General features: G+C 46.9%; 1 protein-coding gene across 1 annotated transcript in view; it reads left to right on the top strand.

Annotated features, from left to right (window-relative positions):
* The first annotated feature begins 926 nt into the window (after positions 1-926).
* Positions 927-26,775, top strand: part of LOC115187580 (neuronal acetylcholine receptor subunit alpha-3-like) — a 45,149-nt gene continuing 19,300 nt past the window's right edge. The window contains exons 1-7 of the mRNA XM_029746533.1: positions 927-1,045; positions 14,543-14,682; positions 14,808-14,852; positions 14,944-15,053; positions 15,552-15,759; positions 16,005-16,641; positions 16,681-16,943. Coding sequence (XP_029602393.1) covers positions 988-1,045; positions 14,543-14,682; positions 14,808-14,852; positions 14,944-15,053; positions 15,552-15,759; positions 16,005-16,641; positions 16,681-16,943 — 1,461 coding nt within the window. The 5' untranslated portion in view covers positions 927-987. The remainder of the gene's footprint in view (positions 1,046-14,542; positions 14,683-14,807; positions 14,853-14,943; positions 15,054-15,551; positions 15,760-16,004; positions 16,642-16,680; positions 16,944-26,775) is intronic.

The raw sequence follows: 26,775 nt of genomic DNA, 5'->3' as shown, positions 1-26,775 counted from the left end.
GTAATATATTTAGCTGTCTGATCATTGTTATCCCAAAATCAATTAAGTGTCTAAATAGGTCATTTACAGCCCAGCAGTCAGTTTTGTGTGTGTGTGTGTGTGTGTGTGTGTGTGTGTGTGTGTGTGTGTGTGTGTGTGTGTGTGTGTGTGTGTGTGTATCAAGCCAGTACATGTGTAATGTGAGTGAATATGTAGTCTACTATGAGTGAGTTTGTATCTAATCCATAGACCTACATAAAGATCTAATCCCTGATTAAGACAAAAACCATAGAGTGGGGGACATGATGGTGCCCTTTACTCTATGGTGTTTTTTTCTGTGGCCAGGTCATCTGATTTAGCTGGCAGGAGGAACAGGAGAAATAGGAGGAGGCATTTATACTGTCCAATTAACCAGCCAAGTCATGACAAACACAGAGACCTCTCGGGTATTCACTCCCTGTTATACTAAAGAGAAAGAGAGCGAGAGAGAGGGAGGTTACCTGACATGACCTACCTTGGCTGTGTCCTAGGTAGAGCAGTGAGTACCTGCCGAGACATGGTAACGGGCACGAGACGACATGAATAAGTGAAACAGTTAATCCTAATTGAGTGATGAAAAAGTCGGGAGCATCCGGTCTGAACGCACCGCACCGACAAGTAGCCTATACCGTAGCCTGCAATAGGTTTGGATGCGTTGTAACTTTTTCTTAGGGCTCTCCTGTGATAACAATAGTAGGCTTTATTTTTCATGTTTGTATAACCTGTTTATATATATATAATTACTACCTCGTGAATAAACCACACGGGCGCGTGAGGTTGCGCCGGAGGTGGGGGCGGGACAACCGAACTTCTCAATGTCGGAGAGCGCGCGCTGACATCAACCTCCCCGTGCGCAGCGCACAGAAATATATCGCTCTAAATTTTACCAATCGACTCCTGCTGTCTGTTTACCAAATTGTCCTACTTTTTTTGTTATATACGAGACATTCCCAGAGCACCGAGGTGCAGATGGATCCTTCCGGAATAGTCACCGTGGTGCTTCTGCTGGTGGTCCTGACAGCGCAAGGTAAGAGGAGCTTTATGAAGACGCGGGGATGTCGGGGGAGTTTGGGGAGAGCTGAACCAACAGAAGAGAGCTGAGCGCTACTGCAGACCTCGCATAGTATAATATAAGCTATTCATTACACCGATACATGTATGTGTGTCCTGTCTTGTTGTAAACAGTTGAAGTTATTGCTGGGGTGTTCCTTCTGATTGTGCGACGCACTAGAAACCCCGTCTTTCAATCCGCAGCACGTCCCATAAGGAAACATCTCCCGACAGAAATTCACGAAATACATTGTAAAGATTGCTGTGTTGGTATGTTTTAGCTTTTCAACCGAAGTAACAGTCTTTGCGTGCGATTCTGTGGTAGCCAAACTTGGAGAATAAACTTAACCTCATAAATATATATTTTTTTATAGGCAACAAAAGTTGGTCAAAATCGCAACGCTGTCTATTCAGATAAACATAATATAACGGTACGTGTAGGCTACGGATAGTTATCCCAGGGGATGAGCAGCGCTGGTGATATGGCACGTCATTAATATACTATACAGCAGGCCAACGTCTGCCCTCGAGCTGCCATAGACAACCCATCCGCACCGCGTGCATTCACGCGTTATGTTTCCAAACTGGACTGAGCTGCATGTAGTCGACCCTAGCCTTGAACATTGTGCATCATACACACGGGTTTGTCTATACCTGAGTTAAATATAACGGTCCATTTCAGAGCTGTGGTTCGACTCACACGTGCATGTAATCTGGACTGTTTGGGGTCTCATTGTATCTCTCTGCATTCTATAGGTCCATGTCTGGTCTGTTCTCTTCTTCTGTAACTTTATTGTTCCATCATGTTCTGTTGTTCTGTTTAGTCAATTCTGCTGTTCCACTCTGTTCTCTTCTGTCCCGTGCCACAGCGTTCTGTCCTTTGTTCTCATCTCGGTTCCCAGGGCTGGTTCTGGTTCTATCCATCTCTCAATATGATGTTTGTGTGTCTTTCTCTCTCCGTGTGTGTGTAAGACCCTTCCTGTAAGACCCTCATCCTCGTGGGTTGGTTAAGGCGTTCTGGTCCTGTGTGTCTGTTCTAAACCTGCTCCCTGCAGACTTCCCAGGGGACAGGGGCTAAGTGCTTTACAGTCCCACCAAGGATATTTAGAACTAACGCAAGATACTGTAGTTCATCTGTGTCGTTTACAGTGTGAGCAAATTACGTATAGTGGGCAGAACAAGCAAGGAGATGGACAAAGCCAAGCACAAGCTTGCGAGATCCTATTGGCGCGTTGTAGCATGTATTTGCGTAGTGGGCTTGTGCATTCCACCTTGCAGTCCTAAACAACGCCATTTTTTTTTACATTTTGGCAAAGCGTCAAGTCTATACAATTTAGTGCAGTGTGTTTGTAACAGATTCTAGTTTTTGGGAACAGAAAAATGCATTGAGATCAGATGTTTAATCGAAAAATGTGCAGAATGTCGGACCAGTTTCACCTAATTCCATCCTCTCCCACTAACAGTGACTGGACTTCCTCTCACTACCATATGTGGTGATGAGAAAACGTTCTAAACGGATGCTTCAGCTTTATAGCCCCTGTGGCTTATCTGGGTTTCCCCTTCTGTCTGTGGTCCCACTGTAGCAGCCTGTGAGAGAGTGGGACTCACAACTCTCTCCAGTGGTGTTAGTGGGAGTCAGGAGGAAGTGGGTTTATGAGAAGGTCTCTGTAAAACCACCTGTGTTTACTTCAGTATTGTCCTTGACCTGTTCTGGACAGGTGCGGGACAGATATGGTGTTATTATAAAACTTTGCCAAGTGGTTTAGGGTAATATACTGTTTCTAGGCTATCCAACTGGCATCACATTATCCAGATTGCACTCTTAGAAAGAAGGTGCTCGAACCTAAAAGGGTTATTCAGCTGTCCCCATAGGAGAACCCTTTGAAAATAATAAATACAATTCTCATGAAGACTTTCTCCTGCTTTTACTTTTAGATACACTCTTAGAGAAAAGGTTCCAAAAGGGTTCTTCAGCTGTCCCCATAGGATAACACATAGGAGAACCCTTTGAAGAACCCTTTTTGGTTCCAAGTACAACCCTTTTAGTTCCAGGTAGAATGCTTTTGGGTTCCATGTAGAACACTTTCCACAGAGGGTTTTACATGGAACCAAAAGGGTTCTCCTATGGGGACAGCTTGTCTTTTAGAGTAGGTTTTCATCTTGGGTGCTGTCTGGGTGACTTGTGCTGTTTGACATTAACATGGACACAGAGATATATTACATTTCATTCAAATAAATAGTTATATTTAATTATATGGACTCACTTGTCTGCCTACCTCGACCTTCCTCTCTCTCTTCCTTCCCCCTCTGCCTACCTCTCCCCTCCTCTCTCTTCCTCCCCTTCTGCCTACCTCTCCCCTCCTCTCTCTCTTCCTCCCCCCTCTGCCTACCTCTCTTCTCTCTCTTTCTCCTCCCTCTACCTACCTCTCCCCTCCTCCCTCTCTTCCTCCCCCCTCTGCCTACCTCTCCCCTCCTCTCTCTTCCTCCCCTTCTGCCTACCTCTCCCCTCCTCTCTCTCTTCCTCCCCCCTCTGCCTACCTCTCTTCTCTCTCTTTCTCCTCCCTCTACCTACCTCTCCCCTCCTCCCTCTCTTCCTCCCCCCTCTGCCTACCTCTCCCCTCCTCTCTCTCTTCCTCCCCCCTCTGCCTACCTCTCCCCTCCTCTCTCTCTTCCTCCCCCCTCTGCCTACCTCTCCTCTCTCTCTTCCTCCCCCTCTGCCTACCTCTCCCCTCCTCCCTCTCTTCCTCCCCCTCTGCCTACCTCTCCCCTCCTCTCTCTCTTCCTCCCCCCTCTGCCTACCTCTCTTCTCTCTCTTCCTCCCCCTCTACCTACCTCTCCCCTCCTCCCTCTCTTCCTCCCCCCTCTGCCTACCTCTCCCCTCCTCTCTCTCTTCCTCCCCCCTCTGCCTACCTCTCCCCTCCTCTCTCTCTTCCTCCCCCTCTGCCTACCTCTCCCCTCCTCTCTCTCTTCCTCCCCCCTCTGTCTACCTCTCCCCTCCTCTCTCTCTTTCTCCCCCCTCTGCCTACCTCTCCCCTCCTCTCTCTCTTCCTCCCCCTCTGCCTACCTCTCCTCTCTCTCTTCCTCCCCCTCTGCCTACCTCTCCCCTCCTCCCTCTCTTCCTCCCCCTCTGCCTACCTCTCCCATCCTCTCTCTCTTTCTCCCCCCTCTGCCTACCTCTCCCCTCCTCTCTCTCTTCCTTCCCCTCTGCTTCCCCCCTGTCCCCTCCACCCAGGCGGTGTGGTGAATGTGTGGGCTTTGTCTCAGTCAGGGCTGTATCCTGGTCAATGTGTAGATTAGAGTGTACATTACAGTACACCTCAGAGGGGGTCCATCCAGCCTCCCTTACTGAGGCATTACAACAGGTATTGTCTCCTCTGTAACAGAGGAATTGCTGATTCTGCAATCAATGGATTTGAGGTATATATAGTGAGGGACAGAGGCTGGATGAGGGAATTTGGAAGTAAGGAAGGACAGATAGATACACTAGAAAGAGGCAGTCAGAGTTATGTGTATTCATAATATTCAAAGAGTGTTTTATAAAGAGTCTACTCCCAAAGTCCTACTTCTGGTCTTACTAAACTCAAACCTCAGTCTATGCCTTACCTCTGCGCCTAGACTGAAACCCAAGCCTAGTAAAGCCTATGGGCCGATTGCAACCATTGTTGGATATTTTATCTCCAGGTGATCTCTCTCTCGAGCAGACTAAGGAGTGATTTAACTATTTCTGTCAGGTGTCAGTGTGCAGCGGTAGGACGGAGTCAGGCGCAGGACACAGAACTGAGGAAAATACCTACTTTACTCGAAAAGAAACAACAATAATTTCCACGCAGGGAAAAACACACCAGCGCATAGAAGTCTAGAACACTAAACAAAGAACAAACATGCACAAAACCATGTGGGAACCAGAGGGTTAAATAGGGAATAAATTATAACGGATTGGGAACCAGGTGTGTACAATCAAGACAAAACAAATGGAAAAAGAAACGTAGATCGGTGGCAGCTAGAAAGCCGGTGATGTCGACCACCGAACGCCGCCCGAACAAGGAGAGGCACCAACATCGGCGGAAGTCGTGACAATTTGTTAGTCATTCAGTACAACGGAAATAAAGTTATTTCTCAGTAATTAATTCATTTTTGGTATTTTAGAGTATTAGGTATGAACTATTTGAGATTAATTACCAACCTTGTGATTCTCAATGTTCCTGATAGGTCGATATTAAATAAAATCTAAGTTTATTGGTCGCATTACACAGTTTAGCAGATGTTATAACAGGTGCAGCAAAATGCTCGTGTTACTAGCCCCTAACAGTGCAGTAACATTTCAAACAAGTCAACAAATAATAAATAATCAAAAACTAGAAACAAGAAATCAAGAATGTCAGAATGAAACCAATTAACAACCCAAATAACACTATCATTGATCTAAAAGCAAGCTATGCATATAAAGACGAACATACAGTGAATTTGGAAAGTATTCAGACCCCTTGACTCTTCCCAAATTTTGTTACGTTACAGCCTTATTCTAAAATGTATTAAATCATTTCCCCCCTCATCAATCTACACACAATATCTGTCACGTCCTGACCAGCAGGTGGAGTAGGTGTATAGTTTTGGTCAGGGCGTGGCAGAAGAAGTTTTCTATGTTCTGTCTAGGTTGGGTGTTTCTATGTAGAGGTAATTGGGGTGGACTTCCAATTGAAGGCAGCTGTGTGGTGTTGCCTTTGATTGGAAGTCCTATATTAGTTGGGTGTGTTTGTCTGTGTGTTTGTGGGGAATTGTTTTTGCACTGCGTTAGTATAGCCTGCAAAACTGTTGGTGTCGTGAGTATCGTTTATTGTTTTGGTTTTTTCTGTGGATGCTTTACTCTTGTTTTTGTGAATTAAAAGAATGAGTAACTCTGCTGCATTTTGGTCTTCCCTGCAACACCATGACATAATCTGTGACAATATCCCCATAATGACAAAGCAAAAACAGGTTTATAGACATTTTTGCAAATGTATTAAAAAGAAAAAATGGAAATATTACATTTGTATAAGTATTCAGACCATTTACTCAGTACTTTTTTGATGCACCTTTGGCAGTGATTGCAGCCTCAAGTCCTCTTGGGTATGACACTACAAGCTTGTCACACCTGTATTTGGGGAGTTTCTCCCATTCTTCTCTGCAGATCCTCTAAAGCTCTGTCAGATTGGATGGGGAGCGTCACTGCACAGCTATTTTCAGGTCTCTTCGGAGATATTTGATCAGGTTCAAGTTTGGGCTCTGGCTGGGCCACTCAAGGGCATTCAGAGACTTGTCCCGAAGCTACTCCTGTGTTGTCTTGGCTGTGTGCTTAGGGTCGTTGTCCTGTTGGAAGGTGAATCCTTCCTCCAGTCTGAGGTCCTGAGCGCTCTGAAGCAGGTTTTCATCAAGGATCTTTGTACTTTGCTCGGTTCATCTTTCCCTTGATCCTGACTAGTCTCCCAGTCTCTGCTGCTGAAAAACATCCCCACAGCATGATGCTGCCACCACCATGCTTCACCGCAGGGATGGTGCCAGGTTTCCTCCAGACGTGACACTTGGCATTCAGGCCAAAGAGTTCAATCTTGGTTTCATCCGATCAGAGAATCTTGTTTCTCATGTCTGAGAGTCCTTAAGGTGCCTTTGGCAAACTCCAAGCGGTTTGTCATGTGCTTTTTACTGAGGAGTGGCTTCCGCCTGGCCACTCTACCATAAAGGCCTGATTGGTGGAGTGTTGCAGAGATGGTTGTCCTTCTGGAAGGTTCTTCCATCTCCACAGAGGACCTCTGGAGCTGTCAGAGGGACCATTGGGTCTTGGTCACCTCCCTGACCAAGACCTTTCTCCCCCGATTGTTGAGTTTGGCTGGGCGGCCAGCACTAAGAAGAGTCTTGGTGATTCCAAACTTCTTCCATTTAAGAATGATGGAGGCCACTGTGTTCTTGGGGACCTTCAATGCTGCAGAAATGTTTTGGTACCCTTTTTCAGATCTGTGTATCACGTCCTGACCAGTAAAAGGGGTTATTTGTTATTGTAGTTTGGTCAGGGCGTGGCAGGGGGTGTTTGTTTTGGGGGTTTTGGTTTATGTTCTATGTTTTCTATTTCTATGTGGGTTTTCTAGTTTTTCTATTTCTATGTTAGTTTTGGGAACGACCTCCAATTAGAAGCAGCTGGTTGTCGTTGCTTCTAATTGGAGGCCATATTTAAGTGGGTTTATTTTCTCTTGTGTTTGTGGGTGGTTGTTCCATGTGTAGTCTATGTACCTTACAGGACTGTTTTTCAGCGGTCTTTTGTTCAGTGTTCATTTCTTTAATAAATCAAGAAGATGATTCACATCCCTGCTGCAGTTTGGTCCGATCATTACGACGCTTATGATACTGTGCCTTGACGCAATCCTGTCTCGGAGGTCTAATGACAATCCCTTCGACCTCATGGCTTGGTTTTTGCTCTGACATGCACTGTCAACTGTGGGACCTTATATAGACAGCTGTGTGCCTTTCCAAATCATGTCCAATCAATTGAATTTACCACAGGTGGACTACAATCAAGTTGTAGAAACATCTCAAGGATGATTAATGGAAACAGGATGCACCTGAGCTCAATTTCCAGTCTCATAGTAAAGGGTCTGAATATTTATGTAAATAAGGTATTTCTGTTTGTTTTATTTTTAATACATTTGCAAAAATTTCTAAAAATCTGTTTTCGCTTTATCATTACGGGGTATTGTGTATAGATTGATGAGGGACATTTTTTTTTCATTTATTTTAGAATAAGGCTGTAATGTAACAAAATGTGGAAAAAGCCAAGGGATGTGAATACTTTCTGATTGCACAGTATATAGTAAGAATGACATATACAGCAGTAGATTTATTACCCTGAAGAATTCAGTAGGTAAATATGTGGTGTGTATAAATAGTGTAACAAAAATGGAATGTACATTAGTGTATATATATTAGAATGAGCTATGTGAGAATACAGTAATGTGAAAAACGTAAAGGGGAGTGTCCAGTGTTTAACGTCTCTATTTACATGGAACAGCAGTGTTGTGTGTGTGTGTGTATGTGCTTGTGTTTGTGCATAAACCCATGCTCACGTGTGTGTGAGTCTACATGCGAGTACAGGAGTCTGCTTGTGTGTGAGCTTGTGTGTGTGAGTCTATCTCCTACTACAGTACATGGCGCGATGGCTGTTCAACAGTCTGATGGCCTGTTTTTCAGTCTTTCGGTCCCGGCTCTGATGCTTATTCATTGGGGGCGTGAATACAGTACCTAGACACAGCCGTTTGGAATTAAACTCGCTTGACACGGTAACATGAGATCAACTGATCTGCTGGTTTATTCTTGTGGGTTTTTGGTTGCTAGCAAGTTTTGTCCTAATACGCAGGTGCATGCAATCTCCCGTTAGTAGCATTTGAACCAATACAGTGCCTAAACACAGACCCAAGTTGGTTCCAATGGGCCAATTCAAATAACTTCATCTTCACCAACCCTTTCCGAACCCTTACATCCAGCCCCAGCCTTATGTCTGGACCCTTGCAAAGCAGTGCTGCGCTTCTCAGAGGTGCCTCTCCAACAACCCCTACAGTAAAACTGACGCCCAATTTGCCTTTTCATGGTGTGTGTGTGTCTACGTGGGTTTGTGTGTGCGTTTTTGCGTGTGTGTGTGTATTAGCGACCCTTTGGTCTTAGACACACGCACACACACGTACACATGCACACACACACACACACACACACACACACACACACACACACACACACACACACACACACACACACACACACACACACACACACACACACACACACACACACACACACACACACACACACACACACACACACACACACACAGGGCAGGCAATGTTAAGTGGACCAATGGTTAAAATTCATGCAGATTGTGCAAATGTCCTTTCTAGTTGCACTGTGGCCAACATTAGTAGCCATGCATTTAGCTAAGTGGCCAATACTGGCCTCGGTACTTATAGACACAGCATGCCTTTATGGATGTTAGTTCTGTTCACTCCCTCACTCCATATTCAGAATGTTTAGTATGTTCGTAGAAACTCAACCTCGACCTCCACTCCTAATTGCATTACCGCGGCTTGGCTGCATACGGACATTTATGAATCATGATGCATACGCCACTGTGCATTCAACTCAACAGTACTCACTGCGTGCGTTCATGTCCCACACGTTTGTGAAGTCTGTAGATGCTGTTGTGTGTGGCAGTTCAGATTACACTCTTAGAAAAAAATATATGATATCTAGCACCTAAAAGGGATTCTTCGGCTGTCCCCATAGGAGAACCCTTTGAAGAACCCTTTTTGGTAACAGGTAGAACCCTTCCCACTGAGGGTTTTACATGGAAGTCAAAAGGGTTCTTCCTGGAACCAAAAAGAGTTCTCTTATGGGGACAGCGAACCCTTTTTTGTAAGAGTGTACATCTCCTGTGGAATCCCATCCAAGTAAACTGCCGTGCGCGTGTCTCTGAGCGCGTGTCTCTGAGCGCGTGTCTCTGAGCGCGTGTCCCTGGCGTGGGGCAGTTGGAGTGTGAGAGGTTCAGCGGATTTTTTTTGGAACAGGGAATGGCGTTTTTGTTGTTGTTAGAGATACGCTATAAACTCCCGATGACCTCAGTTAGCAGGGTTGCTAAATAGTTGGCTAGCAGACATTAGCATCAGCTCCTTACTGTGACATTCTGCGTGCAACAGGGGAGCAGTATGGGGAGTAGGGTAATCAAGGGCGGATGGACAGAGAGGCCACACACGTGAATGTGCGCGCGCACGCATGTTTGCTGAGACACACACGCAGGCGCACACTCTGCTTGATTGGATGGTCACACATCCGCTAGTCACACTCATTCCTCTAGGGAATCATAAAGCATGTCCCAGACAGACCCAATGTATCACTCTGAAGACAACAAACACTATCTCCTCTCTTCTTTCTCTCTCTCTCCCTCTGTCTTTCTCCCCTTCTCTCCCTCTCCCTCTCGCTCACAAACGCACGCACGCACGCACGCACGCACAATCACACACACGCACACACTCGCTCACGCACTCGCACAAGGGCACACACACACACACACACACACACACACACACACACACACACACACACACACACACACACACACACACACACACACACACTAACTCTCTCTCTCACTCAGACCAATCAGAGCCTTCAACTTATTATTGGACGTAATTAGTTCCTTGGGAGCGTGCGATACGCAGCCTCACGCCTCGTGGTCGATCATTGTCAAGCGCTCGCCTGATCAAAGGGCTCTCAGCCAATGAGGCTTCAGGTCTCTAGAGCTCTCTGCTCCGTTAACACAGAGTTGAACACTGTTTGGCTTCTTAACTGCAAATCTATCTGCCCCGTTTGAACGGACCTCTATGTGTCCACTTAGTTTTTTCTAAGAGCTGTCTCTCCGAGGGTTAGTCTTAGTTTATCTGGACTGAGATTCGGGATGAAGAGTTGGTGAATCAGTAGGAGGACCCAAGTCCTCATGCTCTTCCTCAATCATATCTACACCTCTGTTTCTGAGTGTTTCTGTTTCCATACAGCACACAAACACACATCCTTGCGTCTTGACTGACCCACGTTTAATAGGAAGGCTGCCTGTTTCTATCACAGGGATGTCACCAGAAGTTAAAAAGTGAGAGGCTATTGTTAAATCTATGTGATGTAAGAAACCTTCCAATCCACACAGAGATTAAGAAAGAAAGGAAGAAGGATGAAGGAGGGGGAAGAAAGGAAGAAGGATGAAGGAGGGGGAAGGAAGGAAGAAGCGGAGGAAATATATTAATTTTATTTTTCAGTGTGAACAAAAGGTCCAGTTAATGAACAGATTATAATTGCCCTCGTTTCCCCTACCCAATTAGGGACTTAAACGAGGTTCTCAGAGCGCAGCCAATCAGGGACCAGTGCTGTGTTTTAACGTCGGCAGGTAGCGAAAGCAGAAATTACAGCCGTCCACTTTGCTCTCTCTGGAGAGCGGCTTTTTCATTAAGCTCTAAGACTCGGCAGCGCTCGGCACCGCTTCAAGTGACCTCGGGAAACTTTGTGATCTTACAAACTTCTTCAGAGTTTATTACTTTTACATGGAGATTTAGGGACTGGCTGCTGTGGAAAATGATAGAAGATTTGAGGAGACGTTTGAGCCACATTTAGCCACATTTGACATTTGAGCCTATTTTCATTTTGGTCATTTAGCAGATGCTCTTATCTAGAGCGACTTACAGTCAGTGTATTCAACTAAGGTAGATTAAACAGTCACATAGCTTTTGCTAACTCCATTGTCAAGCCTAACATGTTTTATAAATCAATTCCATTAGGAGTTGGCAATAGTTAGAGAGCATATATATGCTTGGCATATATAAAAACATATAAAAACCATAAAGTGATCTGTTAATGGACATTGGCACAAGGACTGTATGACCTGAAAGGACTGAATAGATCTTGAGTGAAAACGACATCAGTGAGACGACTCATGTTGAAATTCTACTCATCATGTTACCATTTGAGCACACCAGAGTCACATTGGCCAAAGAGAAATCCCCAAATCATCTGCTACCATCTTCAACATCCTTTCAAGATGTACAAGATGACAAGACAGTTTTGAGCCAGGTCATGTTTGAAGGACTGTGTGTTGTGTGTCTGAATTCCAGGCCCGTGTGTGTGTGATAATGTACGCCAGAAGTTGAGTGGTACACTATATATATAAAAGTATGTGGACACCCCTTCAATTGAGTGGATTCGGCTATTTCAGCCACACCCGTTGCTGACAGGTGTATAAAATCGAGTACACGGCCATGCAATCTCCATAGACAAACATTGGCAGTAGAATCGCCTTACTGAAGAGCTCAGTGACTTTCAAGGTGGCACCATCATAGGATGCCACCTTTCCCAACAAGTCAGTTCGTCAAATTTCTGCCCTGCTAGAGCTGCCCCGTTCAATTGTAAGTGCTGTTGTGAAGCGGAAATGTCTAGGAGCAACAACTGCACAACCGCAAAGTGGTAGGCCACACAAGTTCATAGAGCGGGACCGCCAAGCGCTGACGCGCGTAGTGCGTAAACATTGTCTGTCCTCGGTTGCAACACTCACCGAGTTCCAAACTACCTCTGGAAGCAACGTCAACACAAGAACTGTTTGTCGGGAGCTTCATGAAATGGGTTTCCATGACCGAGCAGCCACAAGCGTCGGCTGGTGTGGTGTAAAACTCACCGCCATTGGACTCTGGATCAGTGGAAATGCGTTCTCTGGAGTGATGAATCACGCTTCACCCATCTGGCAGTCCGACGGACAAATCTGGGTTTGGTGGATGCCAGGAGAACGCTACCTACTCCAATGCATAGTGCCAACTGTAAAGTTTGGTGGAGGAGGAATAATGGTCTGGGGCTGTTTTTCATGGTTCGGGCTAGGCCCCTTAGTTCCAGTGAAGTAAAATCTTAACGCTACAGCATACAATGACTTCTAGACATATCTGTGCTTCCAACGTTGTGACAAAAGTTTGGGGAAGGCCCTTTCCTGTTTCAGTATGACAATGCCCCAGTGCACAAAGCGAGGTCCATACAGAAATGGTCTGTCAAGGTCGTTGTGAAAGGCCTGCACAGAGGCCTGGCCACAACCCCGTTGAGCACCTTTGGGATGAATTGGAACGCCGACTGCGAGCCAGGCCTTATCTCCCAACATCAGTGCACGACCTCACTAATGCTCTTGTGGCTGAATGGAAGCAAGTCCCCACAGCAATGTTCCAACATCTAGTGGAAAGCCTTCCTAGAAGAGTGGAGGCTGTTATTGCAGCAAAGGGGGTACCAACTCCATATTAATGCCCAGGATTTTGGAACGAGATGTTCGAAGAGCAGTTGTCTACATACTTTTGGCCATGTAGTGTATGTAACTGGCTCAGTCAGTAGAGTACAGAACGGTGAGTGTGTGTGTGTGTGTGTGTTTGTGGGTGTGTGTCTCAAACTGTTTTGAGCTGAATTTCCCACTGACTTCTTAGTCAATAAGGTTCTAAGTTAAATAGGATCCATGTTTTTCAGGAGCGATCTAAACATCTGACTGGTATGGATAAAGGAGACGTGTGACTCTCATTTGGTTGGAACAGTACAAGCAGCATTGTGGGTTCAATACCTGTCTGTATTATAATTATATTGTATTATGTAATCCACTAAATACATGTTAACTGCAAGACTTGGATAAAAGCGTCCCCTAAAAGACCATATTTTATTCATTAACACCAGGAAATGTCTTGGTGTTTTTGCCCTGTTTTCACTTTCAGTCGCTAAATGTGTTCAGCCATTTGGTGTTCACTCTACTCTCTGGTCACAGAATGGAGGGGTGATGCACTGATGCTCACATCCACTGGTCCCAGTATCTATATTCTACTGGTGTTAGTTGTCTACTGGTGCAGCAACAGAAAGACAGACTGACAGACAGCTGACTCTGGGGAGAGCGAAGAGAGACTAGTGGTCTTTCAAAGGCTGTGTTCAATTAACCATGAGAGAGATGGACGGAAAGGAAGGAGAGAGAGAGGGAAAAGAATGAAGGAAGAGAGTGGGTGGGCAAGAAGAGGAAATTGAGAAGAAGAGAGGGAGAATGAAGGTTAGAGAGAGAGAGAGAGAGGGGGGGGGGGGGAATTAAGAGACTGGTGTCCTTTGAAGCCGGGGCCGAGGCGGGGGTGGAGAGGGGTGGAGGGATGTCCCAAGTGAGGCATGATTTTCTGCTCGGACAGGCGTGGGTTCCATGCATCGTCCCGGCAGCCAAGTCACCAGCGGGGGAGGTTTTTGCAGGTCACTAAATGACCTTCATTCCTATTTTGCCAGGTACACTCAGAATTTAACAGAGTCGGGTAGACAACACACACACGCGCACACACACACACACACACACACACACACACACACACACACACACACACACACACACACACACACACACACACACACACACACACACACACACACACACACACACACACACACACACACACGCTGCGTTCCAGTCTGGCGGGATTTGCTAAAAGCTTCCACTTGCCTTGCTACGTAGAAACAGCTCCAATGTGAGACTCTTCACACACCATAGTTCAATCAGCCACAACTTTCTACTTTCTCTCCATCCGCAGCAAAGAGCCATTGATTAAAACCTTAATGTGGACAAAGTGATGAAAAACTCTAGTTCACCTCAAAGTCCCCTTCGTTAAAGCCTGACAAGGGACAATCTCTTTATGGTAATGATTTAAAAAAAACACCCTACTATTTTGTAAAAGGACTGCTCAAGTGAAGATTATCTTTGTCCTCTCCTCTCCTTCTCTCTCTCTCCCTCTCTCTCTCTCTCTCTCTCTCTCTCTCTCTCTCTCTCTCTCTCCCTCCCTCTCTGCTTCTCTCTCTCTCTCTCTCTCTCTCTCTCTCTCTCACTGTCTCTCCCTCACTGTCTCTCCCTCTTCCTCCTTCCCTCCTCTCCTCTCAGGCTGTTTGTCATCTAAGGGGGAAGACAGGCTGTTCAGGAATTTATTCAGGCGATACAACCAGTTCATCAGACCAGTGGAGAATGTCTCTGACCCTGTCACCGTGGAGTTTGAGGTCTCCATATCCCAACTGGTCAAAGTGGTGAGACTCATTACTCATTACTGCATCATTACTGGAGAAAATAAGGATATCACTTTGCCTGTTTATTTGACCTAATTACTTACAGGCTATGACTTCATGTACATATTTTTTCTATTTCTTGTCAGGATGAAGTCAATCAGATTATGGAGACCAATTTATGGCTGAGACATGTAAGTCAAGTTATCTGATCTAGGAAGTTTAGTCTATACCCCTCAGATAACCAAAACCCCAGTTAAAGCACTGTTAAATGTTTTGTTGCAGGTCTGGAATGACTACAAACTGAAATGGGTTCCCATCGAGTATGACGGACTTGAGTTCATTCGCGTGCCCTCCAATAAGATATGGAGGCCGGACATCGTCCTCTACAACAAGTGAGCTCAATCTCTTAACTCTGTACATTATTTTGCAGGGGCACAACTTTCACTGGGGACGGGTGGGGGACGGGTGGGGGACGGGGGACGGGGGGGCATTTTTGCATTTTTCTCCCCCCCAGTTTTATAATTGGAATGTGATACAAAATGAGGCAACGGTGTGCTTTGGGACGATGCGGACGCCTCCAAGTGGTCGGGTAGGCTGTTTGGAGTGTTTATTTAACTGGATTAAAATAAATATTAATAATATTAATTATGCTCCCCCCACTTCTAAAATCAAAGTTGAGCCTATGTTATTATGTTCTCTTGTTGCTTTTTAGCCATCAGTGCTAAATGCTACGCTAACCATCACCCATTGTCTCCTCTCCAGTTCTGGGGGTGTTTTTTTTATCCATCACTGCTACATGCTGTGCTAACCATCGCCCATTTTCTCCTCTTCAGTGTTTTTTTTTGCCATCAGTGATAAATGCCACGCTATCATATCTCCCCTCTCTTCAGTGCTGTGGGAGATTTCCTGGTTGAGGACAAGACCAAAGCTCTGCTGAAGTTTGATGGCACCATCACCTGGATCCCCCCCGCCATCTTTAAATCCTCCTGCCCCATGGACATCACTTACTTCCCCTTCGACTACCAGAACTGCTCCATGAAGTTTGGCTCCTGGACCTACGACAAGGCCAAGATTGACCTAGTGCTCATAGGGTCAAAGGTCAGTAATCCCACTGGATAGTTCGTTTACTAACTCGTTTGCTAGCTAGTTAGCCACATTAAAATAATGGGTTATATTTGTTGGCTAATTCAATGTGGCTTTATGGTTTTCTTAGTCAATTTCAACCGTAATTACTTCCTGGTCTTTTTTATGACGTAATCTCAGTCGAAGCCCTCTTTATCTCCTTCTAGGATAGAACTCCCCTGGCTCTGCTTTATGGTTGACATACTATTATCTCCCCATAGGTGAACCTCAAGGACTTCTGGGAGAGTGGCGAGTGGGAGATTATCGACGCGCCGGGCTACAAACACGACATCAAGTACAACTGCTGTGAGGAGATCTACCCAGACATCACCTACTCTTTCTACATCAGACGCTTGCCTCTCTTCTACACCATCAACCTCATCATCCCTTGTCTCCTCATCTCCTTCCTCACCGTCCTCGTCTTCTACCTCCCCTCTGACTGTGGAGAGAAGGTGACCCTCTGTATCTCTGTCCTCCTGTCCCTCACTGTGTTCCTCCTGGTCATCACTGAGACCATCCCGTCTACGTCTCTGGTCATCCCTCTCATCGGGGAGTACCTCCTCTTCACCATGATCTTCGTCACCCTCTCCATCGTCATCACCGTGTTTGTGCTGAACGTCCACTACCGTACGCCTATGACCCACACCATGCCGGCGTGGGTCCGGTCTGTGTTCCTGGGGTTGCTGCCCAAGGTGCTGCTCATGAGGAGGCCAGTAGACCAGGGCTGCCCCTCCTTGGGGAGTGGGAGAGGAGATGGAACAGGAGGTGGGAGTATTGGAGATGGGGGTGTAGGAGGAGGAGCGAGTGGAACGGGGAAGAAGAGGAAGAACAGCATTGGGGGAGGAATAGGGGGCGGGTGTGTGCAGGTGGACGGGGGTGCGGTCACCGCCGAAACAGGGCAGGCGGGGGCGATGAACTGTGTGGAGTACGGCGAAGTGCAGAACAAGCCGAATTTCCCCTGTAATTCCACCGTACCCCCGGTGGTGCCCCCTCCTGCCCCCTCTGATCCGGACCTATCCAAACTGCCCCGAGCGCTCAGCAGCCCGCCCAACGTCAACGCAGTGGTGGCCTTCTCCGTGGTGTCACCAGAGATCAAACAGGCCATCGAGAGTGTCAAGTACATCGCTGAAAACATGAGAACACGCAACAAGGCCAAAGAGGTAGGACGCTTTGGGTTATTACATTGTTTTACAGAGTGAAATTCTCTTCCTTGTGGTTATTACATCGTTATTACAGAGTTATCTGTGCTTGAGTTATTGGATATTACATTGTTTTTACAGAGTTACCTGTTCTTTAAATGTTGTCAATTTTTATTTAACCTTTATTTAACTAGGCAAGACAATTAAGAACAAATTCTTATTTACAGTGACGGCCTACCAAGAGGCAAAAGGCCTCTTGCGGGGAAGGGGGCTGGGATTAAAAATGTAAAAATAGGGCAAAACACACATTACAACAAGAGAGACACCACAACACTACATAAAGAGAGACCTAAGACAACAATACAGCATGGCAGCAACACATGACAACATAGCATGGCAGCAACACAACATGGCAGCAGCACAACATGGCAGCAGCACAAACATGGTACGAACAGGTAGAGACAACGATATGTCACTCGAAGCAGCCACAAGTGTCAGTAAGAGTGTCCATGATTGAGTCTTTGAATGAAGAGATTGAGATAACTGTCTTTGAGTGTTTGTTGCAGCTCGTTCCAGTGGCTAGCTGCAGCAAACTGAAAAGAGGAACGACCCAGGGATGTGTGTGCTTTGGCGACCTTTAACAGGATTCTTCTTACCGAACCACATGGAGGTGTTCAGAACAAGGTTAAGGGCAGAGAAAGCTTGTTGGACACTAAGAAAGATTTGTTGTAGAGCATTTAACACAAAATCCAGGGAGGGGTCAGCTGAGTATAAGACTGTATCATCTGCATATAAATAGATGAGAGAGCCTTCTATTGCCTGAGCTATGTTGTTGATGTAATTTGAGAAGAGTGTGGGACCTAGGATCGAGCCTTGGGGTGCTCCCTTGGTGACAGGCAGTGGCTGAGACAGCAGGTGTTCTGACTTTACACACTGCACTCTTTGAGAGAGGTAGTTAGCAAACCAGGCCAAAGACCCGTCAGAGACACCAATAGTCTTTAGCCACCCACAAGAATGGAATGGTCTACTGTATCAAAAGCTTTGGCAAAGTCTATCAAAAACAGCAGCACACCATTGCTTAGAATCAAGGGCAGCGGTGACATCATTTAGGACATTTAAGGTTGCAGTGACACATCCACAACCTGAGCAGAAACCAGATTGCATACTAGAGAGAATACTATAGACATCAAGAAAGCCAGTCAAGTTTTTCCAACACTTTTGATAAACAGGGCAAGATAGAAATTGGCCTATAACAGTTAGGATCAGCTTGATGCACCATGGCTCCCTTACAAGCACTGGGAACCTCCCCAGAGAGGAGAGGCAGAGTTAAAAAGGCGAGAGATAGGGGCTGCAACCTTAAAGGAAATAAACCATTTGACCCAGATGTTTTTTTGGGGTCAAGTTTAAGGAGCTCCTTTAGGGCCTCAGACTCAGTGACCACCTGTAGGGAGACGCTGTGTAGCGGGGCAGGGGGAAAAGAGGGAGGAGCATCAGGGCTTGTTGCATTAGAAGGACTGGGAGATGAGGAAGTGTTGGACGGGCAAGGAGGCATGGCTGAGCCAAATAGAAATCCTGACTTAATGAAGTGGTAATTAAAGAACTCAGCCATACGCTCCTTGTCAGTAACAACCACATCATCAACATTAAGGGACATGGACAGCTGTGAGGAGGAGGGTTTATTCTCCAGGTCTTTCACCGTTTTCCAGAATTTATTGAGGTTAGACCCACAGAGAGAGAACTGCTTCTTAAAGTAACTAACTTTGCCCTTCCAGATAGCCTGAGTGCACTTATTTCTCATTTCCCTGAACGATAGCCAGTAAACCTGAATATTTGTGTGCCCAAGCCATTCACCTAATGGTGTCCTTGAGGTCGAGTAACTCTGCCAGATCACGGTCGAACAGAAAGGTCATTACAGAAAACAACAGACTGATACCTATCAGGATTTTTTTGTGAGGATAACGTCAAGGAGAGTAGCCTTTTATGGGTGTTTGGAGTTTCACCTTGTGGGATTATTAATAATCTGAGAGAGATTTAGGGAGTCCCATTGTTTTTAGACTTGGTTAGGTGGTTTAAGCATTTCCCAGTTTAGGTCACCTAGCATGACACATTCAGACTTAGTGTAAGGGGCCAGGAGAGAGCTTAGGGCAGGTAGGGTACAGGCCGGTGCTGATGGTGGACAATAACACCCAGAAACAGTCAACAAAGAGTTATTTAAAAGCTGAATGCTTAAAGCCAGGAAATCTAATAGACTTGGTGGAGACAACCGAGCACTGAAGGTGTTCCTTGGTAAAGATTGCTACTCCACCACCTTTGGAAGATCTGTCTTGCCAAAAACGTTTATAACCAGAAAGGTTAATTAACGTCAGTGTTCTGAACACTCTATGGCAGGGGTACCTGCACCAGACAGGGGGAGACAAGCCAGAGCAGACAGGAGCAGATTGCCAGCTTGGATCCAAGGACAGTGCAGCAGACAATGGTAGAAGCTTTTGTTGGGAAGCTTAGTAGGAGAGGTGGTGTTCAACCTTAGCAGACAGGTGCATGGTGAAGCAGATAAAAACATCCAAAGCAAAAAGCTGAACGAAAAACGTTGGGCGAAAACAAAACCAAGATGCCGGTAAAAACGCTAAATTCCAAAGCCAGATCAAACAGCAATTAAAGTTATTGATTATTATCTCATTATTAGAGAGTTAAATGCTCTTCCTTGTGGCTATTACATTGTTTTTAGAGTTATCTGTTCTTCAGCTATTGGTTATTACATAGTTATTACAGCATAACCTGTTCTTCAGTTATTGGTTATTACATAGTTATTACAGAGTTACCTGTTCTTCAGTTATTGGTTATTACATAGTTATTACAGAGTTATCTGTTCTTCAGTTATTGGTTATTACTAAGTTATTACAGAGTTACCTGTTCTTCAGTTATTGGTTATTACATAGTTATTACAGCGTTACCTGTTCTTCAGTTATTGGTTATTACATAGTTATTACAGAGTTATCTGTTCTTCAGTTATTGGTTATTACTAAGTTATTACAGAGTTACCTGTTCTTCAGTTATTGGTTATTACATAGGTATTACAGAGTTATCTGTTCTTCAGTTATTGGTTATTACATAGTTATTACAGAGTTACCTGTTCTTCAGTTATTGGTTATTACATAGTTATTACAGAGTTACCTGTTCTTCAGTTATTGGTTATTACATAGTTATTACAGAGTTACCTGTTCTTCAGTTATTGGTTATTACATAGTTATTACAGCGTTACCTGTTCTTCAGTTATTGGTTATTACATAGTTATTACAGAGTTATCTGTTCTTCAGTTATTGGTTATTACTAAGTTATTACAGAGTTACCTGTTCTTCAGTTATTGGTTATTACATAGGTATTACAGAGTTATCTGTTCTTCAGTTATTGGTTATTACATAGTTATTACAGAGTTACCTGTTCTTCAGTTATTGGTTATTACATAGTTATTACAGAGTTACCTGTTCTTCAGTTATTGGTTATTACATAGTTATTACAGAGTTACCTGTTCTTCAGTTATTGGTTATTACATAGTTATTACAGCGTTACCTGTTCTTCAGTTATTGGTTATTACATAGTTATTACAGAGTTACCTGTTCTTCAGTTATTGGTTATTACATAGTTATTACAGTGTTACCTGTTCTTCAGTTATTGGTTATTACATAGTTATTACAGCGTTACCTGTTCTTCAGTTATTGGTTATTACATAGTTATTACAGAGTTACCTGTTCTTCAGTTATTGGTTATTACATAGTTATTACAGGATTACCTGTTCTTCAGATATTGGTTATTACATAGTTATTACAGCGTTACCTGTGCTTCAGCTATTGGTTATTACCAAGTTATTACACAGTAACTACAGAGAAATGCTCTGCAGTGTAATTCTCGGTGAGCTGAGATTTTGGATTACATTCCTAATAGTCATTCACCCTCTTGCAGCTTGTCCAGTGGAAGTGGTATATATAATACAAGCAGTTATTGGACTTCAGCTAAATGGAATTACCAAATGTGCTGGGTCATGCATTCTTGAAATTCCACAGCCATGCACACTGCCATACACACAAACACACACACACACACACACACACACACACACACACACACACACACACACACACACACACACACACACACACACACACACACACACACACACACACTGGGCTTGGGCCGTATCCAGATTGTCATACCTTCATACTGACCTTATGCCATACCGGCATATTCGGTAATAACGTCACTGAACACAAGGGGCACTGTTTCCAAACCACACTCTGTAATCTGAAGGTTAGCATTTTTTAAATTTATTTTTATTTATTTCACCTTTATTTAACCAGGTAGGCAAGTTGAGAACAAGTTCTCATTTACAATTGCGACCTGGCCAAGATAAAGCAAAGCAGTTCGACAACATACAAAAACACAGAGTTACACATGGAGTAAAACAACATACAATCAATGATACAGTAGAAAAAAAAAAAGAAAAAAAAATTAAGAAATTGCATTGCTAACAAGTACATGTAAAATCCCATAGAGAATGCTAACTAAATGCTAACAAGCGCATTGCTAACTTTTTCTACATTTTCTGACCTAAACTATACAAGCATACAAGTAACTCAAAAATGCTACTCATAGTTTTCTGCACGCACAAAACAAACATTAGCCAGTAAGGCTCTTCAGGAGGGGATTCTCTGCTGTTACCAAACTAATGCCTGATTTTGGAAGAAGCTAACCACTTAGCTAGATAGCTAACTAGCTACTAAATTAGCAAACCAAATGCACAACTGCAGAGCATTTAACACATTTTAGACAGTTAACTTAATAGCTATAAGATATCTAGGTGACACACATTTAGTTGTGAATTCCATACTGTAATTAAGTCCTCTGGCGCATGCTGCACAACAGTGAGTGACTCACAGGTGAGTGCAATGAATCGCTGATGAGCGTGACGAGGGAAGCAGGTGTGCGTAGTGCTGGGCAGCCTGGCGCCCTCGAGCACCACAGAGGGAGAGTGGGAGCGGGCGTGACACAAACAGACCCAGCTGAGGCAGTGTATTCTCTGATAGAGAGCATACCTCCATGGTGTATTATTTCTGGTTTCAACCTGGTTTAATCTAAACTGTTAAACCCTTTTACATGGAGTGTAAAGCTGTTTGTGAGAAAGCTTTAGTACTCTTCTCTCAATTTCAATTTAAGGGGTTTATTGGCATGTGTCACGACTTCCGCCGGAGTTGGTCCCTCTCCTTGTTCAAGCGGCATTCAGCGGTCGATGTCACCGGCCTTCTAGCCATCACCGATCCACTTTTCATTTTCCATTTGTTTTGTCTTAGTTTTTTACACACCTGGTTTCAATTCCCCCATTACATGTTCATTATTTAACCCTCTGGTTTCCCCCATGTTTGTGTGCGTGTTTGTTTTATTGTAAGGCTGTGTCTGACGGCTGGTTTATTGTTACCGGGTTTTGTTATTACGCCCGTTTATTTCGTGGTACCGTTATTTTCCAGCACCATAGTATTGTGTTTTATACTGGTGTTTCCTTGAATTAAATACCTTGTCCACGCATCTCAGCTCTCCTGCGCCTGACTCCTTTCACCAGTTACCCACAGCCTTGACAGAAACACGCACCACAAGGAATGGAGTCAGCAGGAGCAGGTGCCCCAGCAGTAGGGGTTGAGGAGCAAGTCCAGCAGCACACTGCCATGCTGCAGCATCTCAGCAGCGCCATGGATCGCGTGCTACAAACCATGGAGCGCTGGGAGAGAAGAGGAGTCCCTCCAGTGTCTCCACCAGCTCCACCAGCACCACCAGTCTCACATCACTCACCACTCCTTCACCTGGGCCCAGTGGGATACGGCTCCCCCTCCCGAAGGAGTATGATGGAACAGCGGCGGGTTGTCAGGGGTTCTTGCTCCAGCTAGAGCTCTACCTGGCAACCGTCCACCCAGCTCCTTCGGGCCGAGAGAGCGTCGCAGCCCTCGTCTCCTGCCTCTCAGGGAAAGCCCTGTAGTGGGCCAATGCCGTATGGGGGGAAGAATAAGCGGTGTTGGACCACTTCGAGGATTTCACCCGCCGCTTCCGTGCAGACTTTGACCATCCGCCTGAGCGGCGGGTGAACGGCGGGTGAACGTCTCGTCCACCTGAGGCAGGGGACGAGGAGCGCACAGGAGTTCGCGTTGGAATTCCAGACCCTGGCCGCCAGCGCGGGATGGAACGACAGGGCCCTGATCGATCACTACCGGTGCAGTCTGCACGAGGACCTCCGTCGGGAGTTGGCCTGCAGGGACACCACTCTCACATTCGACCAGCTGGTGGACCTGTCCACCCGGCTGGATAACCTGCTGGCTACCCGCGGACGTCCAGATCGGGGTCTGTCAGTTCCATCCCCCAGCACCACCGCTCCGGCGCCCATGGAGCTGGGAGGTGCTGCACTTAGGGCGACCGGAGGAGGGACCGTTCCATGCACCATCTATGGCCGCAGAGGGCACACTGCCGGTTGGTGCTTGGGAGGTTCCTCTGGGAGTCGAGGCAGCAGGCAGGGCACTCTCGTGTCACCCCAGGTGAGTCAGCACCAGGCTCACCCAGAGCCCCCTGTTGCTCACATGTTTTTGTTTATTAGTTTTCCTGAGTTTTCCCCGCATTCTCAGCATAAGGCGCTCGTAGATTCAGGCGCAGCTGGGGATTTTATTGACAGATCATTTGCCCATAGTTTAGGGATCCCCATTGTTCCTGTGAATATGCCCTTCCCTGTGCACGCCCTAGATAGTCGACCATTAGGGTCAGGGCTAATTAGGGAGGCCACCGCTCCACTTGGCATGGTTACGCAGGAGGGTCACAAAGAGAGAATCAGTCTATTCCTTATTGATTCTCCTGTGTTTCCCGTGGTGCTGGGCCTACCCTGGTTGGCCTGTCATGACCCCACTATTTCGTGGCAACAGAGGGTTCTCACAGGGTGTTCACAAAAGTGTTCAGGGAGGTATTTAGGGGTTTCTGTCGGTGCTACTATGGTGGAAAGTCCAGACCAGGTCTCCACTGTGCGCATCCCCTCTGAATATGCCGATTTGGCTCTCGCCTTCTGTAAAAAGAAGGCGACTCAATTACCTCCCCATCGACGGGGGGATTGTGCGATAGACGCAGCACTTCCCAGGAGTCACGTGCATCCCCTGTCGCAAGTGGAGACGACGGCTATGGAAACATATGTCTCCGGATCTCTGGGGCAGCGGTACATTCGGCCCTCCACTTCACCTGCCTCCACGAGTTTCTTTTTTGTGAAGAATAAGGATGGAGGTCTGCGCCTGTGTATGACTATCGAGGCATCAACCAAATCACTGTGAGGTACAGTTACCCGCTGCCTCTCATAGCCAGTGCGATCGAGTCAATGCATGGGGCGCCCTTCTTCACAAAATTGGATCTCAGGAGCGCTTACAACCTGGTGCGTATCCGGGAGGGGGATGAGTGGAAGACGGCATTTAGTACCACCTCAGGGCACTATGAGTACCTCGTCATGCTGTACGGGTTGATGAATGCTCCATCAGTCTTCCAGGCCTTTGTAGAAGAGATTATCCGTGACCTGCCCGGGAAGGGTGTAGCGGTGTATATCGACGACATTCTGATATACTCCACTACATGCGCCGAGCATGTGTCCCTCGTGCGCAGGGTGCTTGGTCAACTGTTGGAGCATGACCTGTACGTCAAGGCTAAGAAATGCCTGTTTTCCCAACAGTCCGTCTCCTTCCTAGGGTACCGCATTTCCACTTCAGGGGTGGAGATGGAGAGTGACCGCATTACAGCCATGCATAATTGGCCGACTCCCACCACAGTAAAGGAAGTGCAGTGGTTTCTAGGGTTTGCCAGCTACTACCGGAGGTTTATCCGGGGCTTTGGTCAGGTAGCGGCTCCCATTACCTCACTGCTGAAGGGGGGACTGGTGCGTTTGCAGTGGTCAGCTGAGGCGGACAGGGATTTTGGTCAGCTGAGGGCTCTGTTTACCTTGGCTCCCGTGCTGGCTCATCCGGATCCCTCTTTGGCGTTCATAGTGGAGGTGGACGCGTCCGAGGCTGGGATAGGAGCCATGCTCTCTCAGCGCTCGGGTACGCCACCAAAACTCCGCCCCTGTGCCTACTTTTCGAAGAAGCTCAGCCCGGCGGAGCAAAACAATGATGTGGGTGACCGGGAGTTGTTGGCTGTCATCAAGGCTTTGAAGGCGTGGAGACATTGGCTTGAGGGGGCTAAACACCCTTTTCTCATCTGGACGGACCACCGCAATCTGGAGTACATCCAGGCGGCGAGGAGACTGAACCCTTGCCAGGCAAGGTGGGCCATGTTCTTTACCCGTTTTGTTTTCACCCTGTCCTACAGACCAGGTTCCCATAACGCAAAGGCAGACGCACTGTCCCAGATGTATGACACAGAGGAGCGGTCCATGGATCCCACTCCCATACTCCCGGCCTCTTGCCTGGTGGCACCGGTAGTGTGGGAGCTGGACGCGGACATCGAGCAGGCGTTATGTACAGAGCCCACTCCCCCCAGTGTCCAGCTGGGCGTCTGTACGTTCAGTTTGCTGTCCGCGACCGTTTGGTCTATTGGGCCCACACGTCACCCCCCTCTGGTCATCCGGGCATCGGTCGGACAGTGCGCTGTCTTAGTGGGAAGTACTGGTGGTCCACCTTGGCTAAGGACGTGAGGGTTTATGTTTCCTCCTGCTCAGTGTGTGCCCAGTGCAAGGCCCCTAGGCACCTGCCTAGAGGGAAGTTACAACCCTTACCCGTTCCACAACGGCCGTGGTCGCACCTGTCGGTGGACTTCCTGATGGATCTGCCTCCCTCACAGTGTAACACCACGATCCTGGTCGTTGTGGATCAGTTTTCTAAGTCCTGCCGTCTCCTCCCTTTTCCCGGTCTCCCTACAGCCCTACAGACTGCGGAGACCCTGTTTACACACGTCTTCCGGCACTACGGTGTGCCCAAGGACATAGTATCTGATCGAGGTCCCCAGTTCACGTCAAGGGTCTGGAGGGCGTTCATGGAACGTCTGGGGGTCTCAGTCAGCCTTACCTCAGGTTTTCACCCCGAGAGTAACGGGCAGGTGGAGAGAGTAAACCAGGATTTGGGTAGGTTTCTGAGGTCTTATTGCCAGGACCAGCCGGGGGAGTGGGCGGCGTTCATACCCTGGGCAGAGATGGCCCAGAACTCGCCCCGCCACTCCTCTACCAACCTCTCCCCTTTCCAATGCATACTGGGGTACCGGCCGGTTCTGGCGCCATGGCATCAGAGCCAGATCGAGGCTCCTGCGGTGGACGACTGGTTTAGGCGCTCGGAGGAGACGTGGGACGCCGCTCATGTGCACCTTCAGCGGGCCGTGAGGCGTCAGAAAGCCAGCGCAGACCGTCACCGCAGTGAGGCCCCGGTGGGTCCGTGGTTTGTGGGGCCATTCAAAGTCCCGAGGAGAGTGAACGAGGTTTGTTACAGTTTACAGCTCCCCCATATTACCGTATTAACTCCTCGTTCCATGTGTCTCTCCTCAGGCCGGTGGTAGCTGGTCCACTCCAGGAGTCTGAGGTGAGGGAGGTTCCTCCGCCCCCTCTGGACATCGAGGGGGCCCCGGCGTATGCAGTCCGATCCATACTGGACTCGAGGCGTCGGGCGAGGGGCCTTCAGTACCTCGTGGAGTGGGAGGGGTACGGTCCGGAGGAGAGATGCTGGGTGCCGGTGGAGGACGTATTGGACCCTTCGATCCTGCGGGAGTTCCACCGTCTCCATCCGGATCGCCCTGCGCCTCGCCCTCCGGGTCATCCCAGAGGCCGGTGTTGGCGCACTGCTGGAGCTGCGCGTCGGGGGGGGGGGGG

Source organism: Salmo trutta, unplaced genomic scaffold, assembly GCF_901001165.1.
Source record: "Salmo trutta unplaced genomic scaffold, fSalTru1.1, whole genome shotgun sequence".
In the NCBI taxonomy this organism is placed as follows: Eukaryota; Metazoa; Chordata; class Actinopteri; order Salmoniformes; family Salmonidae; genus Salmo; species Salmo trutta.
The sequence above is the reverse complement of the archived record's forward strand: the minus strand, read 5'-3'. Positions and strand labels throughout refer to the sequence as shown.